The sequence below is a fragment of the Crocodylus siamensis genome, chromosome 1 (assembly GCF_052110815.1).
Source record: "Crocodylus siamensis isolate JL-2025a chromosome 1, ASM5211081v1, whole genome shotgun sequence".
Taxonomy (NCBI): Eukaryota; Metazoa; Chordata; order Crocodylia; family Crocodylidae; genus Crocodylus; species Crocodylus siamensis.
In genome coordinates, this window is record NC_143395.1 from 400,646,647 (window position 1) to 400,665,723 (window position 19,077).

Consider the following 19,077-nt stretch of genomic DNA (forward strand, 5'->3'; position numbering starts at 1 on the left):
CTCCTGAAAGAGTCTCTCACAAAAAGAAAAAATCTATAAAGTGGGAAGTTTGAGTGAGCTAACTCAGATTCTTAGCTCAACTTTGTCAAATTAACCACAAAAAGTGAGCCTAACTTCATAGGTGCTGTATTTTTTTTAAGAAATGAAACATCAAAAAAGTTGAAAAGGCCTATGTGATTCCTTACCTGGTTTCCAAGAGGTGGATTAATGTGGAGCAGGAAATCCCTCTCAAAACCTGATTATATCCAAGGACTAAAAACTCTTCATTACTCTAGCTAAAGTTAAACCTCATTACAAAAAGCCACATTTATACTAGCTAAAGGATTATCCTTGCTGAACACATCACTCAGATTAAATTTGGACATAGCAGCCACAGTGCTGAGATTATCAACTGCAGTTTCTTACTGTGGAGGACTGTGGTCAACTGAAGCTATCATGCAAACAACAGTGAGATGGGAATAAATGTAATATAAAATCTACTTTAAACTAGATTTCCCTAGGGGCTTTTCAGGATTGATGTTTCACTCAAATCAGATTTATTGTAGATTCAAATTTACAAAGAGATGTCCCAGAAGCATCTCTAGTTTCAGTTGAAACATTTCTCATATCCTTTAAATATTTCGTTGGTGAGCATTTTAGGGAGAGTGGAGACAAAGGTGTTTCTGTGAAGATCCACCTCCTCCAAGCGCCAGGAATTCTGAGGCCTTAGCTATGTGTTCTGGGGATTCAGGCTTGGATATCTGGAAAACTATAAAATCTTAAAAGTGTTTCTTGTTTTGGGAATTCCCAAAGCTGGACAGTATTTGAGGGTGAGCCCTTACCTAGGAGTAAGCCCCCTCATAATATGTGTACTTAAAATGGTCAGGATAAGATATTAAGTGGAACCAATTGTCCTTGGGACAAGTTTATCTTTTCTTCAGAGTAAAATAAAATAAACCAATACTATCAATAAGATCCTTTGTAACATCAGCAGATGCCAAATACAATACTCTTATCTTGTACTCAATAGAGTCATAGAAACAGTTCCAAAGAGAGAGAGAGATTTTGGAAAGGACATATAAGGCTCATATATTATAAAGAGAAATAATGACATGCTGGCCATTTTGGACCTTGGGCCTCTGAAGAATTCCTCAAGGAGATCAATACAGTATTTTCGCCCCAAAAGTTCAGAATATGAAAATAAACCTCCTGCAGACTTTCTGGCAGGAGTAAATCACATAGTGATAGGTTAACATCTGCTACAGGTAGCATTTTTCAATACAGCACACCCTCTTTTTGACCTCGTAGTCTCTACAGAGGTATACAGTAGGACTGTGTGAAGCTTTGGTAACTGATTTGATTCAGAGGAGATTTGGCCCAATTCAGGAACCAGATCTCAAAATCTGAATCAAATCAGGAGACCAAGTAAAAGCTCCAAATCGACTCAAAGCATCCAAATCAATTCAGAAAGCTTTGGAAAAAGATTCAGCTGATTTGGAGATTTGGCCATAGAATAAACAGGCAGCTGACAGCTGCCTCCAGCTGGTAAGTCTGTTGGGATTGGGGGAGGGGGAAGGGAGGGGTATGGGGGAGAGAGGGATCGGGGCTGGGCCTGGGACAAGCTGCCCACAGGGAGGCACAGAATGCAGGCGTGGCAGCTCTGGGAGTGGGGGTTCTGCCCTGCTGCTGTTTGCCCAGGGAGGGGGGAGGCAGAATGTGGGTGCAGCTTGCTCCAGGCAGAAGGGGGCAAGCAGCAGCAGGGCATAGACCCCGGCCCTGGTGCTACCATGCCTGCATCCCACTCCTCTGCCCCACCTGGAAGCGGTGGCAGGGCAGAGCCCCTGCTCCCAGTGTTGATGTGGGTGCCATAGCACTGGGAGCAGGGGCTGTGCCCTGCTGCTGCCCAGAGCTAACTGCCTGCATCATGCCCTCCCCACCCCCACACCAGCTTAGCAAGTGGGAGTAGGGCAGAGCCCTTGTGGGGTGTGGCTCTCTGCACTGGGGCAGAGGTAGGCACAGTTGGAGGAGCTGCGGGAGAAGCCCCCAGGGCTGCCCTGCCTGACCCCATCCCCAGCCTTCCAGCACTTTAAAAAAAAAAAAAGCCCTGCACTCACTGCTGCAGAAATGGTGACTGGGGCTTCTGGGCACTCATGGCAGAACCCCACATGTTTCACAGTTTCTAGGGTCGGAAGGGCCCTGAGTAGATCATCTAGTCCAACCCCCTGCCATGGCAGGAAAGAGTACTGGGGGTCAAATGACCCCAGCAAGGTGTTCATCTAACCTCCTCTTAAAAACCTCCAGGGTAGGAGCCTGCACCTCTTCTCTTAGAAGTTGATTCCAGGTCCGAGCTGCCCTGACCGTGAAGTAGCACCTCCTGATATCTAGCCTAAATCTACCCTCTGCCATGCAGCACAGAGCAGCGAAGATTCCCGCCCCCTGCCTGGCACCTGTGTGGCAGCTGCCCTATGGCATGGGTGCAGTGTGGCTTGGCAGCTGGAGCTCCTGGTTTGATTCCCCAGCTCTCTGATCATTCCCCCAGCTCTTCCCAGGGGGCACGGCCCCTGGATCTGCACAAGGTTTCAGCAGGCTGCTGCTGCCAGCTGGGGAAATAGCCCAGAGCCACCACCAGCTGGCACCAGCAGCCTAGTGTCATCCTGCATCATCTGGGGGCCTGTGCTCCCTTGAAAAAGCTGGGGGGGAGCTGGGGAATCAAACCGGGAACTGGGTTTGGGACCTGAATATTCCCTTAGCCCCTAGCTCAATTCCTGAGCCCCCTGTTCAATTCCCCAGCCCCTGGTTTAATTCTGCTGGGAGCTGGGGCAGCTCCACATGTCAGCCAGAGCCTGGCACTGCTCAGCCCTAGTAGCCCCAGCTCCCAGACAGTGCACAACACCCTGCTGAGCCACGCTGAACCCGTGGCATGGGGCAGTTGCTACACAGGTGCCTGGTGGGGGGGGGGCAATCCCTGCTGTCCCCACTGCCCCGAGCTGGATGGGGAGCTCTGCCATGAGCTCCCAGAGGCCCCAATTGCTGCTCCTGCTGCCAGTGAGCGTGGGGCTTTTTTTGCTTTTTTTTAAAGTGCCGGGACTAAGCTGGGGCTGGGCAGGGCAGCCCTGGGGGGCTTCTCCCACAGCTCCCTCCACCCAGGGAGAGGCAGGCACAGCCAGAGGAGCTCCAGGAGAACTTGTTGCTGCCCAGCTGATCCTAATCTCTCCAAATCAGTGCCAAATCTCCAAATCTGATTCAGCCGAATGGATTCAGGACAGTGATCCGAAACTCCAAATCAAATCATTGTCCTCCATATCAGCCACACAAGCCTAGTGTTCACAATATACTGTTTCAAGTGACAAAGATACATTGTCTACCGTTGTGTCTGCAGTCTTCTCATAATGTTAGATATAACCCAGCAGTCATAGCTAAAAGATATTATATATTAGCATTGAAGGAAAGACCAGTGACAATCCACACAAATTTCTAGTATTTAAGTTATCATCATTTAAGTTAAAATCTTTAAAATCTTATCTTACATCAGAATTCGTATTTTAAGACCCTTTACATCAGACAGTTTAAGAATCCTTCCTAATGCAGATGGCACAGAAAACTATATTTCTCTCTGGCTTCATTGCTACAGCACATTTTCCTTATGCTTTATAGTTTGAAAATGGATTTAGATAGATAGTTAAACACACAAATCTTTAGGGAAAATGTTATCATTTCATTTAGTCTCTGATATTTTGTGTATTCTAAAAATTCACTGCATTACTGATGCAAAAACCTCAGGGAAATTGTTTCTTACACATTCCTTAAAACCAAGTCCAGCAAAAAAAATTGTCTCTGCTTTTCTTTACACAACTCTAAGTTCAACCCATTTCATTTTCAACCAGAACCTGGTTTGTTACTTACTAATCACTGCTGTTAAATGAGCATCAAATAATGGACATTTTAAAGGGGCTACTGAAAATATATAACATCCAGCAAGAGCAAGATCACAACTTCAGACTAAAGAGGTGCAACTAGAAAAGACCCATTGCAATGAAACTGTAGATGCTGTTAGTGTGCTATCAGGAAACATCCCATAATACTGTAATGAGAACAAAAAATTATAGGGAAGATGCAGTAGTGTTCAGGACTGGCTCAGAAACTGGCAAAAATAATTCCCTTTATTTGCAGTCTTCACTTAGCAGTAGTGAATGAGGTATAACCCACACCATATTGAAGTTTTAAGTAAAGGTTTTCATAGAGGTTACTGGTTGTTGGTATTTGTATAGACGTAATAGTTTTAATATGCATGAGAGTCAGTGGCTGTGTCTACATGAGATGCCGAGCGTGCAGTAGCCTGATATCACTGCGCAGTAGCGTTGCATGGCAACAACCGTGACCCAACACTTCTGTGCAGTAGTGTTAGGCTACTGTGTAGTAGCATCCAGAAAAAGACGTTTGGCAGTGCTACTCCACAGTAAATTGGGTTACTGCACAGTCACTTAGTACTTGTTTATACTAAATGACTGTGCAGTCAGCATCTCTTGTAGACGCAGCCAGTTTGCTGCAATATATGCTGTTAATTCCAAACAATGGATATTTGTCCTGAGTCCTCCCTTACTTATACCAGAGACTTAAATGATCCTTGGCTGGCCAGAGAACATGGAGGGTTGTCAGAAAGCCAAATTAAAGAATAAAAGGTAATATTATCTGCAACAACACATCAAAAGCTGAAGGTCCAGATCCTCACCCCACAGATGTTGCTCTGCCAGCAGAGTGGTTCCTGGCAGCACAGTTTCTATCATGGGGGGGAGAGATGGTGCACCTTCAGCAACAGAAAAACTCCTTCCGCCAGTAAAGTTGTGCCCACACTTGCAGGTCTGCTTACCTCAGCCCTCCTGCTGCATTTCAAGCAGCAGCAGCCGCTTCCGCAGCATAGGCAAAGCCTTGATCTATCTTTTACTGAAAAGAGAGAAAAAGATGCATAGAGTTACCAGTTGTATCACTCAAGATAAGAAATTGTTTTAAGCTTCAGTAATGTAAAAAGACTGCTGTACTTGCAAATCCATACTAACTGTGCCTGCTCTCTGTCTTGTGAAGTCTCCCCCTGAGATGTCCTTCCCTACAGCTGCAGCAGAAAAGTTCTTTGAAGAAGAAGAGAATCGAGCAAAAGAATTTGAAGAACTTTTAAACTCACATCTTGAAGAACTGCAAAGACATTCTGAAAATACCCTGAAAAAATATGTCTGGCTAATGCACAACAGACATGTATGAGCCTTTCAGCTTTTTATATCCTATTTAAAAAAAATAAAGTTATGACAAAGTGCCTACTACTTTGATTCCCCAAACTAAACTCTACTACCATCTTTTTAAAATATTTGCTGACAAGGCTGATGTGAAATAATAGGTTTATTGTAATATTAGGGCTCTTTGGAAGTCATGTTTTACCATTATTTTGTTCTGCTATGGATTTTGTGACAAAAAACTTTTGAATATAATGTATTGCAGATATTCATCTATCTAAAAATATCTAGAAATTGAATATGTTATTTGTTTTCATCTAGTTAAATTTCATGTACCAGAGATCCATTTGGAGCACTGTAAGTTAAGAGGCTTACAAGTCTTTTGGGAAAGGGGGGTTATCTAGTCAGGGGACCTAGATACTTGAAAATAAACTAGAACAAAGGAAATTTTTTTTGATTGCATAGAATTGGAATAGACTATCCTTCTAGCAGCTTCTAGCACAGATTGTATAGCATGGTCTTGTTATTCAAGGCTATAAGAATAACATCTGGGAGCTTTGCAGATGAACAAGATTAGAATGGCACTGAACCTGCTCTAACTTGTGCTGAGGGCCATGTCGTCCCATCTAATCTTCTATATAGTGTTCCTGTCCAAATAAGGTTTAGATAGAAGAGAACAAAACAAAACAGGAGGCACAAAATCTGGCTTATAATGTTGCTAATACTATGGATTAATAGTTAAATATCTGAAAAGCCTTATTTTAAGATTATAGAAAAGTAGGTCACCTAATCCAGCCCCCTGCTCAAGATAGGCTCTTCCCTGACTAAGCTATTCCAGTCGAGTGTCTGTCCATCTTGCTTTTGAAAATTTCCAAGGACAGAGATTGCACAATTTGTCCAGGTAGCTTGCTCCAATGCTTGACCACCCTCGTAGTCAAAAAGTTCTTCCTAATTTCCAACCTAAATTTCCTTTGCTGCAGTTTGAACCCTTTGCTCTTGGTCCTGTCCCCTATGACCACTGAGCCCCTCTCCTTCCTGTCTATAATCACCCTTCAGGTATTTGAAGACTGTCATCAAATCCCACTCCTATCTTCTCTTCTTCAGGCTAAATAACTCTTGTTCTTCCAGCCTTTCCTCATATGTCACGTTTTTCAGGCCTCTAATTTCTTTTTGTTACTCTGTGCTGAACTGTTTCCAAACTGTCCAAATCCTTCTTGAAGTCTAGGGCCCAAAATTGGACACAGTACTCCAGGTAAGGCCTCATAAGTGCTGATTTGCCAGTGACACTCCTGTTAAGACAATCCAGGGTGCTGTTGGCCTTTCGCAGTGAGCACATTGCTGGCTCATATTCAGCTTATGGTCCACTGTATCCCCAGGTCCTTTTCTGCAGCAACCTAGTCAGTCATTCCCCAGTCTCTATTTATGCATGCAATTATTCCATTCTAAGTGTAGGACTTTGCACTCTTCACTGTTGAATTTCATCTGATTGATTACAGATCATTTTTCCAGTCTATCCAGGTTGTTCTGGATCCTAGCCCTGTCCTCTGAAATGTCCACACTTCCACCCATCTTGGTGTCAGCCACAAATTTGCTAAGCATGCACTCAGTCCCATTGTCCAAATTACTGATAAAGATATTAAACAATACTGGACCCAGGACAGACCCGTAAGAAACCCCACTTGATCCCTCATCTCAACTAGACATTGAGCCACTGGGCACATCTACACATGCATTTGTTCCAGGATCTGTTTATTTGTGAGTAAACTACTCGTGAGTAAATACTCCAGGGCAGGCATCTACACATGCAGGTAAGCAGGAGCAGATTTGCTGCTAATGGCAGCAAACTGCTCCTGCTTCCTAGGTCACTGCAATGGGCCCCTGGCGTCCCCAGAAGGAGCTCTATGCTTCAGTTTGGTGCTAGCTCAGGGGCTGGCAGGTAGTGCTGGGCCAGGAGACACCTGTCTCCTGGCTGGGGCTGGGACATTATGCCTTGCCCTCAAGGGCTGCCTGCTGCCAGGGCAGAAACAATGTTCCCCTGTCTTGGCACCAGGGAGCTCCTGGCCCCAGCTCTCCCAATAGGAGCAGGAGATGTAGAAAGAGCTGCAGAGGAGGGGTAGGTCCCAGCCCCCTACCCCAATCTGCTGGTGGGGCAGCTAGCAGCTACCTCACTGCTAACTGCCCCACCAGCAGATCAGGGCAGGGAGCTGGAACCTGAATGACCGGCACATCGTGATGAGAGACATGCTGGGATGGGATGGGCTCCACCTTTCCCCTAAAGGTAAGCGTGTGTTCTCTTCCAGGCTGGTGAACCTCCTTCGGCGGGCTTTAAACTAGGCTCGTCGGGGGAGGGGGAAGATGAGGGCGGAGGAGACGATGAGATACCAGGCCCAGCAACAGCCAGCGAGCCCAGACCAATGGTCATAACGGAGAAACAGGTAAGCGATAGGGGACGGGGCATTGCTGAGACTAGGGGGTCAGTGGGCACAACCGCTGAAGGCCTCAAATGCCTCTACACGAATGCTCGAAGTATGGGGAAGAAGCAGGAGGAACTCGCCCTCCTCCTAGCTGTCACCAGCCCTGACATAGTAGGGATCACAGAAACGTGGTGGGACTCATCGCATGACTGGGCGGTGAGTGTCAAGGGCTATAGGCTATACAGGAGGGACAGGATAGGAAGGAAAGGTGGAGGAGTAGCACTCTACATCAAGGAGGAATATACTTCCTCGTTAATTAGCATGGGGGTAGAAGGGGGGCACTCTGAGGTGCTCTGGGTTAGAGTAAAAGGCAGTCCAGGGGAGAGAGACTTAACAGTGGGAGTCTACTACAGACCTCCCAACCAGGGAGAAGAGCTCGACCTGGAATTCTTAGGTCAGCTTACAGAGGCAGTGAGGGCTAAGGATGTGGTCATCATGGGGGACCTAAACTTCCCAGACATCTGCTGGGAGGAGCAGTCAGCCAAGTCTGATCGCTCACGTCGGTTCTTAGCCAGACTGCAGGACCTCCATCTAACCCAGGAGGTGCACAGTCCCACCAGGGGAGACGCCTTGTTGGACCTAGTGCTGGCCACGGGTGAGGACCTGGTGAGGGGGCTGCGGGTGATGGGCCACCTGGGAGACAGTGATCATCGCTTGCTGGAATTCACCATCCAGCGTAAGGTGGCAAAGGGCTGCAGCAAGGCAACAGCCCTAGACTTTAGGAGGGCTGACTTCAACAAGCTAAGGAGGATAGTTGGGGAAGCGCTGAGGACCCAGAGGGGAAGGGAATCAGATGTCGAAGGTGAGTGGTTGCTCCTTAAGGAGACGATCCTCCATGCCCAAAGGGAGGTAATCCCAACAAGGGTCAAAGGGAGCAGGAGGGCACATAAACCCCCATGGCTCACTAAGAGCATCCGGGAATGTCTCCTTGCTAAAAGGGAGGCATATACCCAATGGAGAGATGGGGTCATCGCCAAGAAGGACTATGTTATAGTCGCCCGAGGATGTAGGGGGGCAGTCAGGAGGGCCAAGGCAGAGTTGGAGATAGGACTAGCTTCCCGGATTAAGGACAATAAGAAGTCCTTCTTCAAATACATAGGGGGTAAAAAGAGGGTCCCGGGTAATGTGGGGCCCCTGCAGGACACGATGGGCAACTTAGTCATCACGCCAGATGACAAAGCTAACATATTTAACGATTTCTTTGCCTCTGTCTTCCTAAGTAGGGACCAGTTCAGCCACCTCCCTGCTGGGCCCCCCTCGGGCCCCGAGAGAGACACGCCTGGGCCAAGGGTTAGCGAGGAGTTAGTTAGGGTACTTCTGGAGAAGCTGGACGTGTTCAAGTCCGCTGGTCCGGACGATCTTCACCCTAGGGTTCTACAGGAACTGGCTGAGGTCATTGCGGGACCCCTGGCACGGCTCTATGAGCACTCGTGGTGCTCTGGCGAGGTGCCGGAGGACTGGAAGAGGGCCAATGTGGTCCCTATCTTCAAAAAGGGAAAAAAAGAGGACCCGGGAAATTACAGGCCAGTTAGTCTGACCTCAATCCCGGGGAAGCTCTTTGAAAAAATTATCCTGGCACACGTCCAGGAGGGCCTTGCGGGGGAATGCATGCTCAGGGGCAACCAACATGGGTTTATCAGTGGCAGGTCTTGTCAGACCAACCTGGTGGCCTTTTACGATCAGGTCACCAAATCATTAGACGCAGGGGTTGCTGTGGATGTAGTCTTTTTGGACTTCCGGAAGGCTTTCGACACTGTCTCTCACCCTGTCCTCATCAAAAAGCTGAGAGACTGTGGTGTCGATGCCCACACGGTCAAATGGGTCGCCAGCTGGTTGGAGGGCCGCACCCAGAGGGTGGTAGTGGATGGGTTCTTCTCGACCTGGAAGGATGTGGGCAGTGGGGTTCCGCAGGGCTCGGTCCTCGGGCCTGCACTGTTCAACATCTTCATCAGTGACTTGGATGAGGGGGTAGAAAGCACCCTGTTCAAGTTTGCTGATGACACTAAGATGTGGGGGGATGTGGGTGCACTAGAAGGGTGCAATAGGCTACAAGCTGACCTTGACAGGTTGCAACGGTGGGCGGATGAGAATAGGATGGGGTTTAACACTGACAAGTGCAAGGTGTTGCACATGGGGAGGAAGAACCGGCACCACACTTACAGGTTGGGGAACTCTCCTCTTGCCAGCACGGAGACGGAAAAGGATCTTGGAGTCGTCATTGACTCCACGATGAACATGGGCCGGCAGTGTGGGGAGGCAGTCAAGAAGGCCAATCGTACCCTATCATGCATCCACAGATGCATCTCGAGCAGGTCCAGGGAGGTGATCCTCCCCCTCTATGCGGCACTGGTCAGGCCGCAGCTGGAGTACTGCGTCCAGTTCTGGACGCCACACTTCAAGAGGGACGTGGACAATATGGAAAGAGTTCAGAGGAGGGCCACTCGTATGATCAGGGGTCAGCAGGGCAGGCCTTATGAGGATAGGCTACGGGACCTGAACCTGTTTAGCCTCCACAAGAGAAGGCTAAGGGGGGACCTTGTGGCCTGCTACAAACTAGTCAGGGGGGATCAGCAGGTATTGGGGGAGTCCCTGTTCCCCCGTGCGCTGCCAGGAGTGACCAGGAATAACGGTCACAAACTGGCGGAGGGTAAGTTTAGATTAGATATTAGGAGGCGCTACTTCACAGTCAGGGTGGCTAGGGCCTGGAACCAGCTTCCAGGGGAAGTGGTGCAGGCTCCTAGCCTGGGGATTTTTAAAAGGAAGTTAGATGAGCACCTTGCCGGGGTCATCTGACCCCGGTGCTCTTTCCTGCTAAGGCAGGGGGTCGGACTAGATGATCTACCTAGGTCCCTTCCGACTCTAGCTACTATGAAACTATGAAACTATGAAACCCCTACCCTGCAGCGTTTTCCAAGCCCCATGCTTCAGTCACCCAATCAGAGCACAGGGCTGGAACCTGCCACTGACTAGGACAGTTCCCAGCCCCCGTCCCGCATGCAGGGCAGAGGCTGGGGAGCCTGTTCCCTGCTCAGCTCTGTACATGCAGAGCTGGGTGCTGAACAAGTTGGGAAGCTTGTTCCCCACTCAGCTCTCCAAGCATGGAGCTGAGCAGGAAAAAGCTCCCCATCTTGGTCCCCACCCAGGTCCATGCTCATGGAGCTGAGCAGGGAACAAGCTTCCCAGCCTGTTCCCCAACCAGCTCTGTGCTCACAAAGCTGGGCAGGGAACAGGCTCCCCAGCCCCCACTCCCTGATCGGGATCTCGGACTGGGGAGGCTTGGGCAGCTGGAAGCTCCTGGAGGCAGGGAGCAATCTCCCCTCCCCTCGGTGGATGGCTGACTGGGAGCAGATTTGCTCCCAGTCAGGCATCTACATGAGCGCTACTGTGCCATTACTAATCAAAAGTAAATTTGCTACTTGCATTTGCATGTGTAAACACACATGCATACTGCACAGTAAACTATGCTACTGCATTAAATTACTCATGTAGACATGCGCACTGATGACTACTCGCTGAGCACAATGATCCAATTAGATATCAATCCACCTTCCAGTACTTTCATAGAGTCCAGGGGTCAGCTGCGTTTTTGAGCAGAGTGCCAAAAACACCTGCGACCTTTACTTGTAAGATATTGGCGTGCCAGGGACAGATGGTGGGGGAGCCACAAGGGGCCCAATCCTTATTGTGGCAGTACAGCCCCATCCCCTTCCCTGCCATCCACCCTGAGATGTGCATACCAAGCAAAATGTTTTTGAGTACCAAACTCTGGCACCCATGCTGGAGGTTGCCTACCCCATATCTAGTCTCTATTTCCTTAGCTTGTCAATCAGATTGTGAGAAATAGTGTGCAAAAACCTTGCTAAAGTCAAGGTATATCACATCCACTGGTCTCCCCTCATCCAGAGCCTGTAACCTTCTAGAAGAAAATCAGGTTGGCCAGGCATGGCTTGCTGTTGGTGAATCTATGCTGGCAATTCCTGATTATTGTTCTCCTCTACATGCTTCATCATAGATACCTTGAGAACCTCCTGGATGATCTTTCCAGATGTTGAAGTCAGGTTGACTGATCTGTCAGATTCCCCAGATCCTCCTCCTCCTCTTTCTTAAAGGGGAGCACTATATACACCTTTTTCCAATCATCTATGACAGGGGTGGGCAATTATTTCAGCTGCAGGGCCACTTAATGTGCTTTCGGGACCCGTAAAAGGCTATGTGCTCTTCTCTTATCTTCTCTTCCACTCCCTCCCTCCCTCCAGAACCCAGCTGAAGCTGTAGTTAGCCAGGAGCCCAGAAGCTCAGCTGTGGCCCAAGACAGGGACTTCCACTGCAGCAAGCAGGCAGTGGCATCAGCTGTGGGTACAGCCAGCAAGTTCCAGAGCCCTGATGCCATATAATAAATACTTGTGGTGCCACATAGTAAATAAATAATGCATGAAAAATCCATTTGAGAACTTCAAGTAGTGTACATGACAATCCATTTACTTACTTTTGTTTCCTACCCACAGCACATCACATCCAATATATACTTCCTCATGTTTCAAAATACTGGTTCATTTATCTGAAAGGCACACTCTTTTGTTGCAGTACTTTGCCACATAAAAGTAGTGGAGGTTGCTGAGCTGACAGTGTTCTAATTTAAATTGAAGGGTGCTGTTAGGAGAACATTTTATTCAAAAGATACTTGACTGAAATTGATCCATCTAGATTTGATAGAACCCAGATCCATTGACCTTTTGGGAATGTTATAAAACATATTTTCCAGGCCTTTGAGGGAGGCATAAGGGGATGATAAGGTGAGTATGGATAATTAATTTTGGATGTGTAAGGAATTTGTGATTTATTTAATATTTATGGGATGAAAAGCGGGGGGAATGGAGATAAAACAGAGCTGCTTAGCCTCCAAACCAAAGTAGATGGTACATTTAAAAAAATCAAATTAATATTTTCTTTAAGTGTATAGGAAAATGTGTAAACTTGACCATGCTGATGGGTTGGGCAGTACTATTACAGGAAAATATGTTGTCTCATATTAGTATACTTAAAATATGTGTAACCCAGGCAGTACTCCAAGGATGTACCTCCTCTCCAATTGAAGGGATCAAAGCAGGTGCACAAGCACTGTGGGAGGTGTAGGGACTTCTCCCCCTATAGAACAGAGCCAGACCACCAATCAGGACTTAACCATATACCTTTTAATACTGGGAACATAACAGGCATAAATCAGAGGGTATAGTGGACACTATAATGCCCCAAGGGAGCAGGATTCAACAGAGGTTAGACACAATCATTGACAAAAAAAATAGGGTTAACAAAATATAAAACACAAACAGCAGAACAAACAATATGGGCTGGTGAAATATAAAAAAGGTACAAAATGCAAAATGTCAAATGACAAAGAAATATAGGGCCTTGGTACCTGGAGGGGGAGAAAGGGGGGAAAATACAATGGCCCCTTTCTACTGCAAGAAGATTTGCTTCTTGTTAGCTAGCTCACCCCAAGTTCCTCATGCACCCTGTTCAAATTTGCTGATGACACTAAGATGTGGGGGGATGTGGGCATGCTAAAAGGAAGCATCAGGCTACAATCAGACCTAGACAGGTTACAGGGGTGGGCGGATGTGAATAGGATGGGATTCAACACAGACAAGTGCAAGGTGATGCACCTCGGGAGGAACAACCGGCACCTTACCTACAGGTTGGGAAACTCCCATCTTGTCAGCACGGAAGCGGAAAAGGATCTTGGAGCCATCATTGACTCCAAGATGAACATGGGCCGGCAGTGTGGGGAGGCAGTCAGGAAGGCCAACCGCACCTTGTCATGCATCTACAGATGCATCTCGAGCAGGTCCAAGGAGGTGATCCTCCCCCTCTATGCGGCACTGGTCAGGCCACAGTTGGAGTATTGCATCCAGTTCTGGGCGCCGCACTTCAAGAGGGATGTGGACAGCATGGAGAGGGTCCAGAGGAGGCCACTCGCATGATCCGGGGACAGCAGGGCAGGCCCTATGAGGACAGGCTACAGGACCTGAAACTGTTCAGCCTCCAAAAGAGAAGGCTGAAGGGGATCTAGTGGCCTGTTATAAACCCGTATCTCCCGGGTGTTTGGCAAAAAACCACTGGTAGCACTGCTCCAGCCTGCTAGGGGTCTTGACCACCCGGGGGCCCCAGCCTCATGTCAAGCTGCCTGGCCTCTCCTGCTGGCTGCAGCCTCTCGTAGGGGATCCTGGAGCCCAGCGGGGAGCCTCTCCTGCCGGCCGCACGCCGCACTGCTGAGGGTCCCAGTGCTGCCTGCAGGTCCTGCTCTTTCAGGCTCTTCTGGGGCACTGCTCTGACCCTGCTGGCTCAGCTCTTGCCAGCTCTGTGAAGCTCCTTCCTTGTCCCTCGCTGGTCTCTCCTGAGTCTGCCCATGCTGCCCCTTTTATCCCCCTCCGGGTGACCCAAAGGGCCAATCAGGGGACACGGGGGTGAGTCTCTGGGGCCTGATTGGTGCAGAAACGGAATCCCAAGTCCTCCAATCACCTTTTGCCCTTTCAAAACCCCTGAGCTAGGTCACTGCCAGTCAACCCATCACATCTGTTATTCTTTGGTTGCCACATTCTAGGCAGGTTAGTGGGAGAACTAGAAAATGATATGGTGGGCAGCAAAAAATATAAAGCTGGAGAGAGAATATACACGGTAAGCCACTGCAGGAACTGCATTTATATAGTCAAGAAAAGAATAATCAGAGGAGGATGTGATCAGAGGCTATAAACACCTGAAGGTAACAAGAGAAATTAGAAAGGGAGTTATTCATGAGTTCATTTAAAAGTACATTGAACAAGGTACAATGACCTGGAGCTAAGATTTACTGTAGATATTAGGAAAAACTTAAGCACAAGCAGTTGAGCACTGAAAAAGACTAGTAAGCAGCAGGACTGACTTTTCAAAGGCCTCCCAAAAAACATTTTTGGTTCACAAATTGAAAGCCTCATTTTAAATCAAAGGGCTGGTTCAGGCAGCAGCCAGCTTCCTTTGCTGCTGGAGAAATGTAGACCAGCTGTGCACAGTTGCCAGCTGTTTTATCAAAGGATAATTTTGATTACCCATTCCATCTCCTTCCCAAGACTTACACTGATAAAGATGACTGTCAGCGAAACAACAAGAAAGGGAAATTAATACATTAAAATCACTTATATGAGCATATCTTGGTTTTTTTCTTTCTTTTATTTCTTAACCTCTTCTTTTCCTTAACTTCTTCACTGGGATGCAGGACTGACAAAGATTCCAGTCTGATCTATTCTGCCTGTACAGTTTTCTCATTTCCATTTTCTCTCCTTTAGTAGTCTGTCCCACCTTATCCTTCATGTCACCAGCAGGGAAAGTCACACAGCCAGATACAAGTTAGTCCTGGGGCCTCCATTTTATCAGGTGATCCATAAATTGCCACGTTTGTGTGTTCCAAAGGTCAGCCGCAAGACATTGTCACCAACTAGGAAAACTGCTCCTCCTGGGCCTGCAAATTAAAGATTATCTTGACAATAAAATTAAATTAAAATGTATTTAAGTAAAATAAGTCTTTTTCAAAGAGTTCCAAACACCATGTGCTCCAAAGGTAAGCACTGTAAATAGTGATGAAATTAATCTTGTCTGGTGCACTGACCAAAACTTGTAAGTACCTTGTAATCCCATGCTTCAAGGCTGCCACCACAGGCCAGGAAGGAATTTTTTTCCTCTCATAAATGCTACTGGCTTCTGAGTCTGTCTTCTTTCAGCTGAAGCACTGAATATTTGCCAGCTGAAACTGAGATTTTTTGACTGAGGCACACTGCCAGCATTCAGAAAACTCATAGGTTCCAGGCTAGATCATCTGACTTTTCCAATTAGGATCCTATCAATCGCCAAACTTGGTGTCAGGAAGGAATATTTCCCTTAGGTCATATTGGCAAAAACTGGGATTTTTGCCTTTTCCTGTAGTGTGGGGCATCGGTTCCTAGAGTTCTTTGAGCACCAATTACTTCTCTGCCATTGAAATAGCTGACAATGCCCTCACCTCCCCTGTTTCATCTTTGGCATGTTGTAGAGGGTTTTGGGTAGTTCTGTTTTTTTGCTGTATAGACAGCTCTATGAGGATTTGCAGTGGCAATTTGTGGAATCCTAGAGTAAATGGTTGCCCGTGAAGGCAGAGGGCTGGGACAGTGGGCGGGGGTCAGGAGGCACCCAGAAGGGCTGGGGGAGCAGGCAGGGGATGGCGCCTCATGGGGATCCCCCCATGGTCTCCTCCCCCCTCCTCCAGCCTCCCCTTCCCCACCCCCTACTTACCAGCATGGAGTCTGGTACCAGCTCCCTGCTGCAGCCAGCGGGGACTGCCCAAATTGCTGAATCTTTTCTGAATCGATTCAGGGAGCTTCAAATCAATTTGGACCTTTTAATTGGTCCCCTGATCTGATTCGGATTCAGAGATTCGGCCGCTGAATCGGGCTGAGTCTCCTCCAAATCAAATCAGCACCCACATCTTCACACAGCCCTAGTACTTAGGAATCTGTCTGTTTCTTAGATGTCTAAGTCCACAATTTATCCACCATTAACATCCTTGAAACCATGAACAACGCATGCCCCTGGAGGCTGGGGGGCACAGCGACTGCCCACAAGCAGTGGCGGCGGTGGCAGCAGCAGGGACATGGTGGCGGGGAGCAGGGAGCTTCCACAGGTGGCCACAGTGGTGTTGGCAGCAGAGGGGGGGTGAGCACTGACAGGGTGCATCAATACAAGCGCTTTACTATGGAGTTGACTAATTAGCTCTGCATCGCAGTCTACACATGCGCCAGTATAAGGACACAGTAAATTAATTAACTCTGCTGTAGGATAGTACTCACATTGCTGCAGCCGCAAGCAAACATGTAAATGTGCCCAGAAGCAACTGACTCCAGCCCAAACTGCACCGGAGTTTATTGCTTCTTACTAATAGCACATGTAGCTGCACCCACTGGGTGCACCCTCCAGGATGTGCTGGGAGACACTGTGCTCTGCATGCACAACCCCCTGGTGGTGGTGGCAGGGTTGCATGCCCTGGGATACCGCCAGTGCATTAGGGCCCTGGACAGGATGCACATCCCTATCATCTACTCACCTGACAGAGACCACCCCTACTACAGCCAGAGGGGCTTTCACTCCATGGTGCTTCAGGCCATCATTGACCACTGAGGTGCCTTCACACATATAAGTGTTGGCTGAGCAGGCAGCACCCAGGACACCCACCTCTTCCAAAACTCTGGCCTTCTGGGCCTGGTACAGAGCAGCTTCTTTGTGCCAGGGGTGCCGGACCTGCAGCTGAGCGCCATGGTGGTCCCTCCCCTCCTCATCGGGGACCCCCACCTACTTGCTCTTGCCCTGGTTCATGCAGCCTTACACCACCCACCTAGACCCCCACCAGGCCCACTTTAACTGCTGCCTGGGCCAGACCTACGCCCCGGTGGAGTGTGCCTTCAGCCTCCTCAAGGGATGTTGGCACATCCTCAGCACTCGCCTCAAGTTCACCAAGGACAACCTCCCGCAGGTCATCATTGAAGCCTGCATGCTGAATAATATCTGTGAGGCCTAGGGGAGTTCTTCCGTGAGGCCTGGACAAAGGAGGTATGGCGTGCAGAGAACACCTGGCAGAGGGAGCACCACCTGCAGTGGCAGCTGCAGTCCCCACCCCCCGCCAAGGCCCTGGGAGAGCCACACATCTGCCAACAGGGAACAGGGCACCACTTCCTCCAGCACTTCCTGCTCTAGCCCACCTGCACTGCCACCCATGCCCCACCTCCCCTACGCACCCCCCAGCACCATGCTCGCTAAAGACACATCTCAAAAGAACAAGTTTTTATTCTCCTTACATCAACCAGAGGCCTCCTCTTCTTTCCCTCCCCAACAAACAGAGCCCCCTTCCCTCCCCAACAGAGCCACTCCACCACCCATCTCACCCACCAATAATAAAAAAACCTGCTCTGTGAAAACTAAGTACAATGTTCTTTGTGTGACATCCCAGGGTGGGGGAGCCATGGGGTGAGGGCGACTAGGGGCAGAGCCTGGGGGCAGGCAGCCAGCACCCTGACCTCTGGCTACTCCCCCGCAGGTGCCTATGCCACAGCAGTGCAGCAGGCAGGGGGTTTGTCCAGGGGCAATGATGGCCAGTGTTCCCCCAGCATAGGCAGCTCCCTCCCCAGCAGGCATGTCCAGGGTCAGCAGGCCCAGTGTGTGGTCCTGGCCCTCCTACAAGTAACTCGAGCTCTGCATGCACCCGTGTGGAGCTAGGACGAGTGGTGCAGCTGGGCCCAGGGTAGGTACCAGGCCAGGGGCTCCTGGCTACAGGAGTTGGCGCAGAACCTCCTCCCAGGCCCAGGCCGGGGCCTGCTGCTGGGCAGCAAGTGGCTCCCAGGGGGCAGGCAGAGCTAGGGGCGGGCTGGGCAGTGGGCAGCATGAAGGTGACTGCCAGGGCCAGAACAGTTTCCAGCACCTGGTGATTGTCATCTATGGCCTGCATTGCCCGAGCCAGTATGGTATTCTGCTCCCACAGTGCCTCCACCTGCTTGCATTCCTGGGCTAGGAGCTACATTCAGAACTCCTGGTCTGGCCATTCCCACACCTCCTTACACCGGTCCCACACCTCCATGGATGACATCCTCTACCCACCACCTGTCCTGGTGGGCCCCAACTGCTTTTCCAACACCATGACCAAGCAACCCAGGAGAAGGGTCATAGTTTCATAGTGCTTAGGGTCAGAAGGGACCTAAACAGATCATCAGGTCCAACCGCCTAACCTGGGCAGGCACAAGTGCCCAGATCATAACACCCCAGCTAAATATCTGTCCAGCCTCCTCCTGAAGACCAGGAGAGAGCACCACCTCCCTTGGGAGTCCATTCCATAGCTTGGCATCCCTAACTGTAAAGTAATGTCTCCTGATGTCAATCCTGAACCTTCTCTCTAACAATTTGTGGCTGTTATTCCTAGTAGCCCCCAGTGGTGCCCAGGGGAACAGAGCCTCACCCAATTCCCGCTGGTACTTCCCGGTGAATTTATAAATGGCCACCAGATCCCCTCTCAGACTTCTCTTGTGGAGGCTAAATAGATTCAAGCCCTTCAGCCTCTCTTTGTAGGGCCTGGCCTGCTGCCCCCTGACCATGTGAGTGGCCCTCCTCTGGACCCTCTCAGTGCCAGCCACATTCCTCTTGAAGTGCAGCTCCCAGAACTGGATGCAGTACTCCAGCTGCGGCCTGAACAACGCTGCATAGAGAAGGATCACCTTCTTGGACCTGCTTGTGATGCATCTGTAGATGCACGACAAGGTGTGGTTAGCCTTACTGACCGCTTCCTCACATTGGTGGCTCATGTTCATCCTGGAGTCAACAATGATTCCAAGATCCCTTTCTGCTGCTGTTTTAAC

At 49.1% G+C, this 19,077-nt stretch overlaps 1 protein-coding gene across 1 annotated transcript in view; it reads left to right on the forward strand.

The window, feature by feature from the left end:
• DEUP1 (deuterosome assembly protein 1) overlaps positions 1-5,654 on the forward strand; it is a 117,432-nt gene extending 111,778 nt beyond the window's left edge. Inside the window, exon 13 of the mRNA XM_090030567.1 lies at positions 5,059-5,654. Within this exon, the coding sequence (XP_089886693.1) occupies positions 5,059-5,232 (174 nt within the window). The 3' untranslated portion in view covers positions 5,233-5,654. The remainder of the gene's footprint in view (positions 1-5,058) is intronic.
• Positions 5,655-19,077: the final 13,423 nt, after the last annotated feature.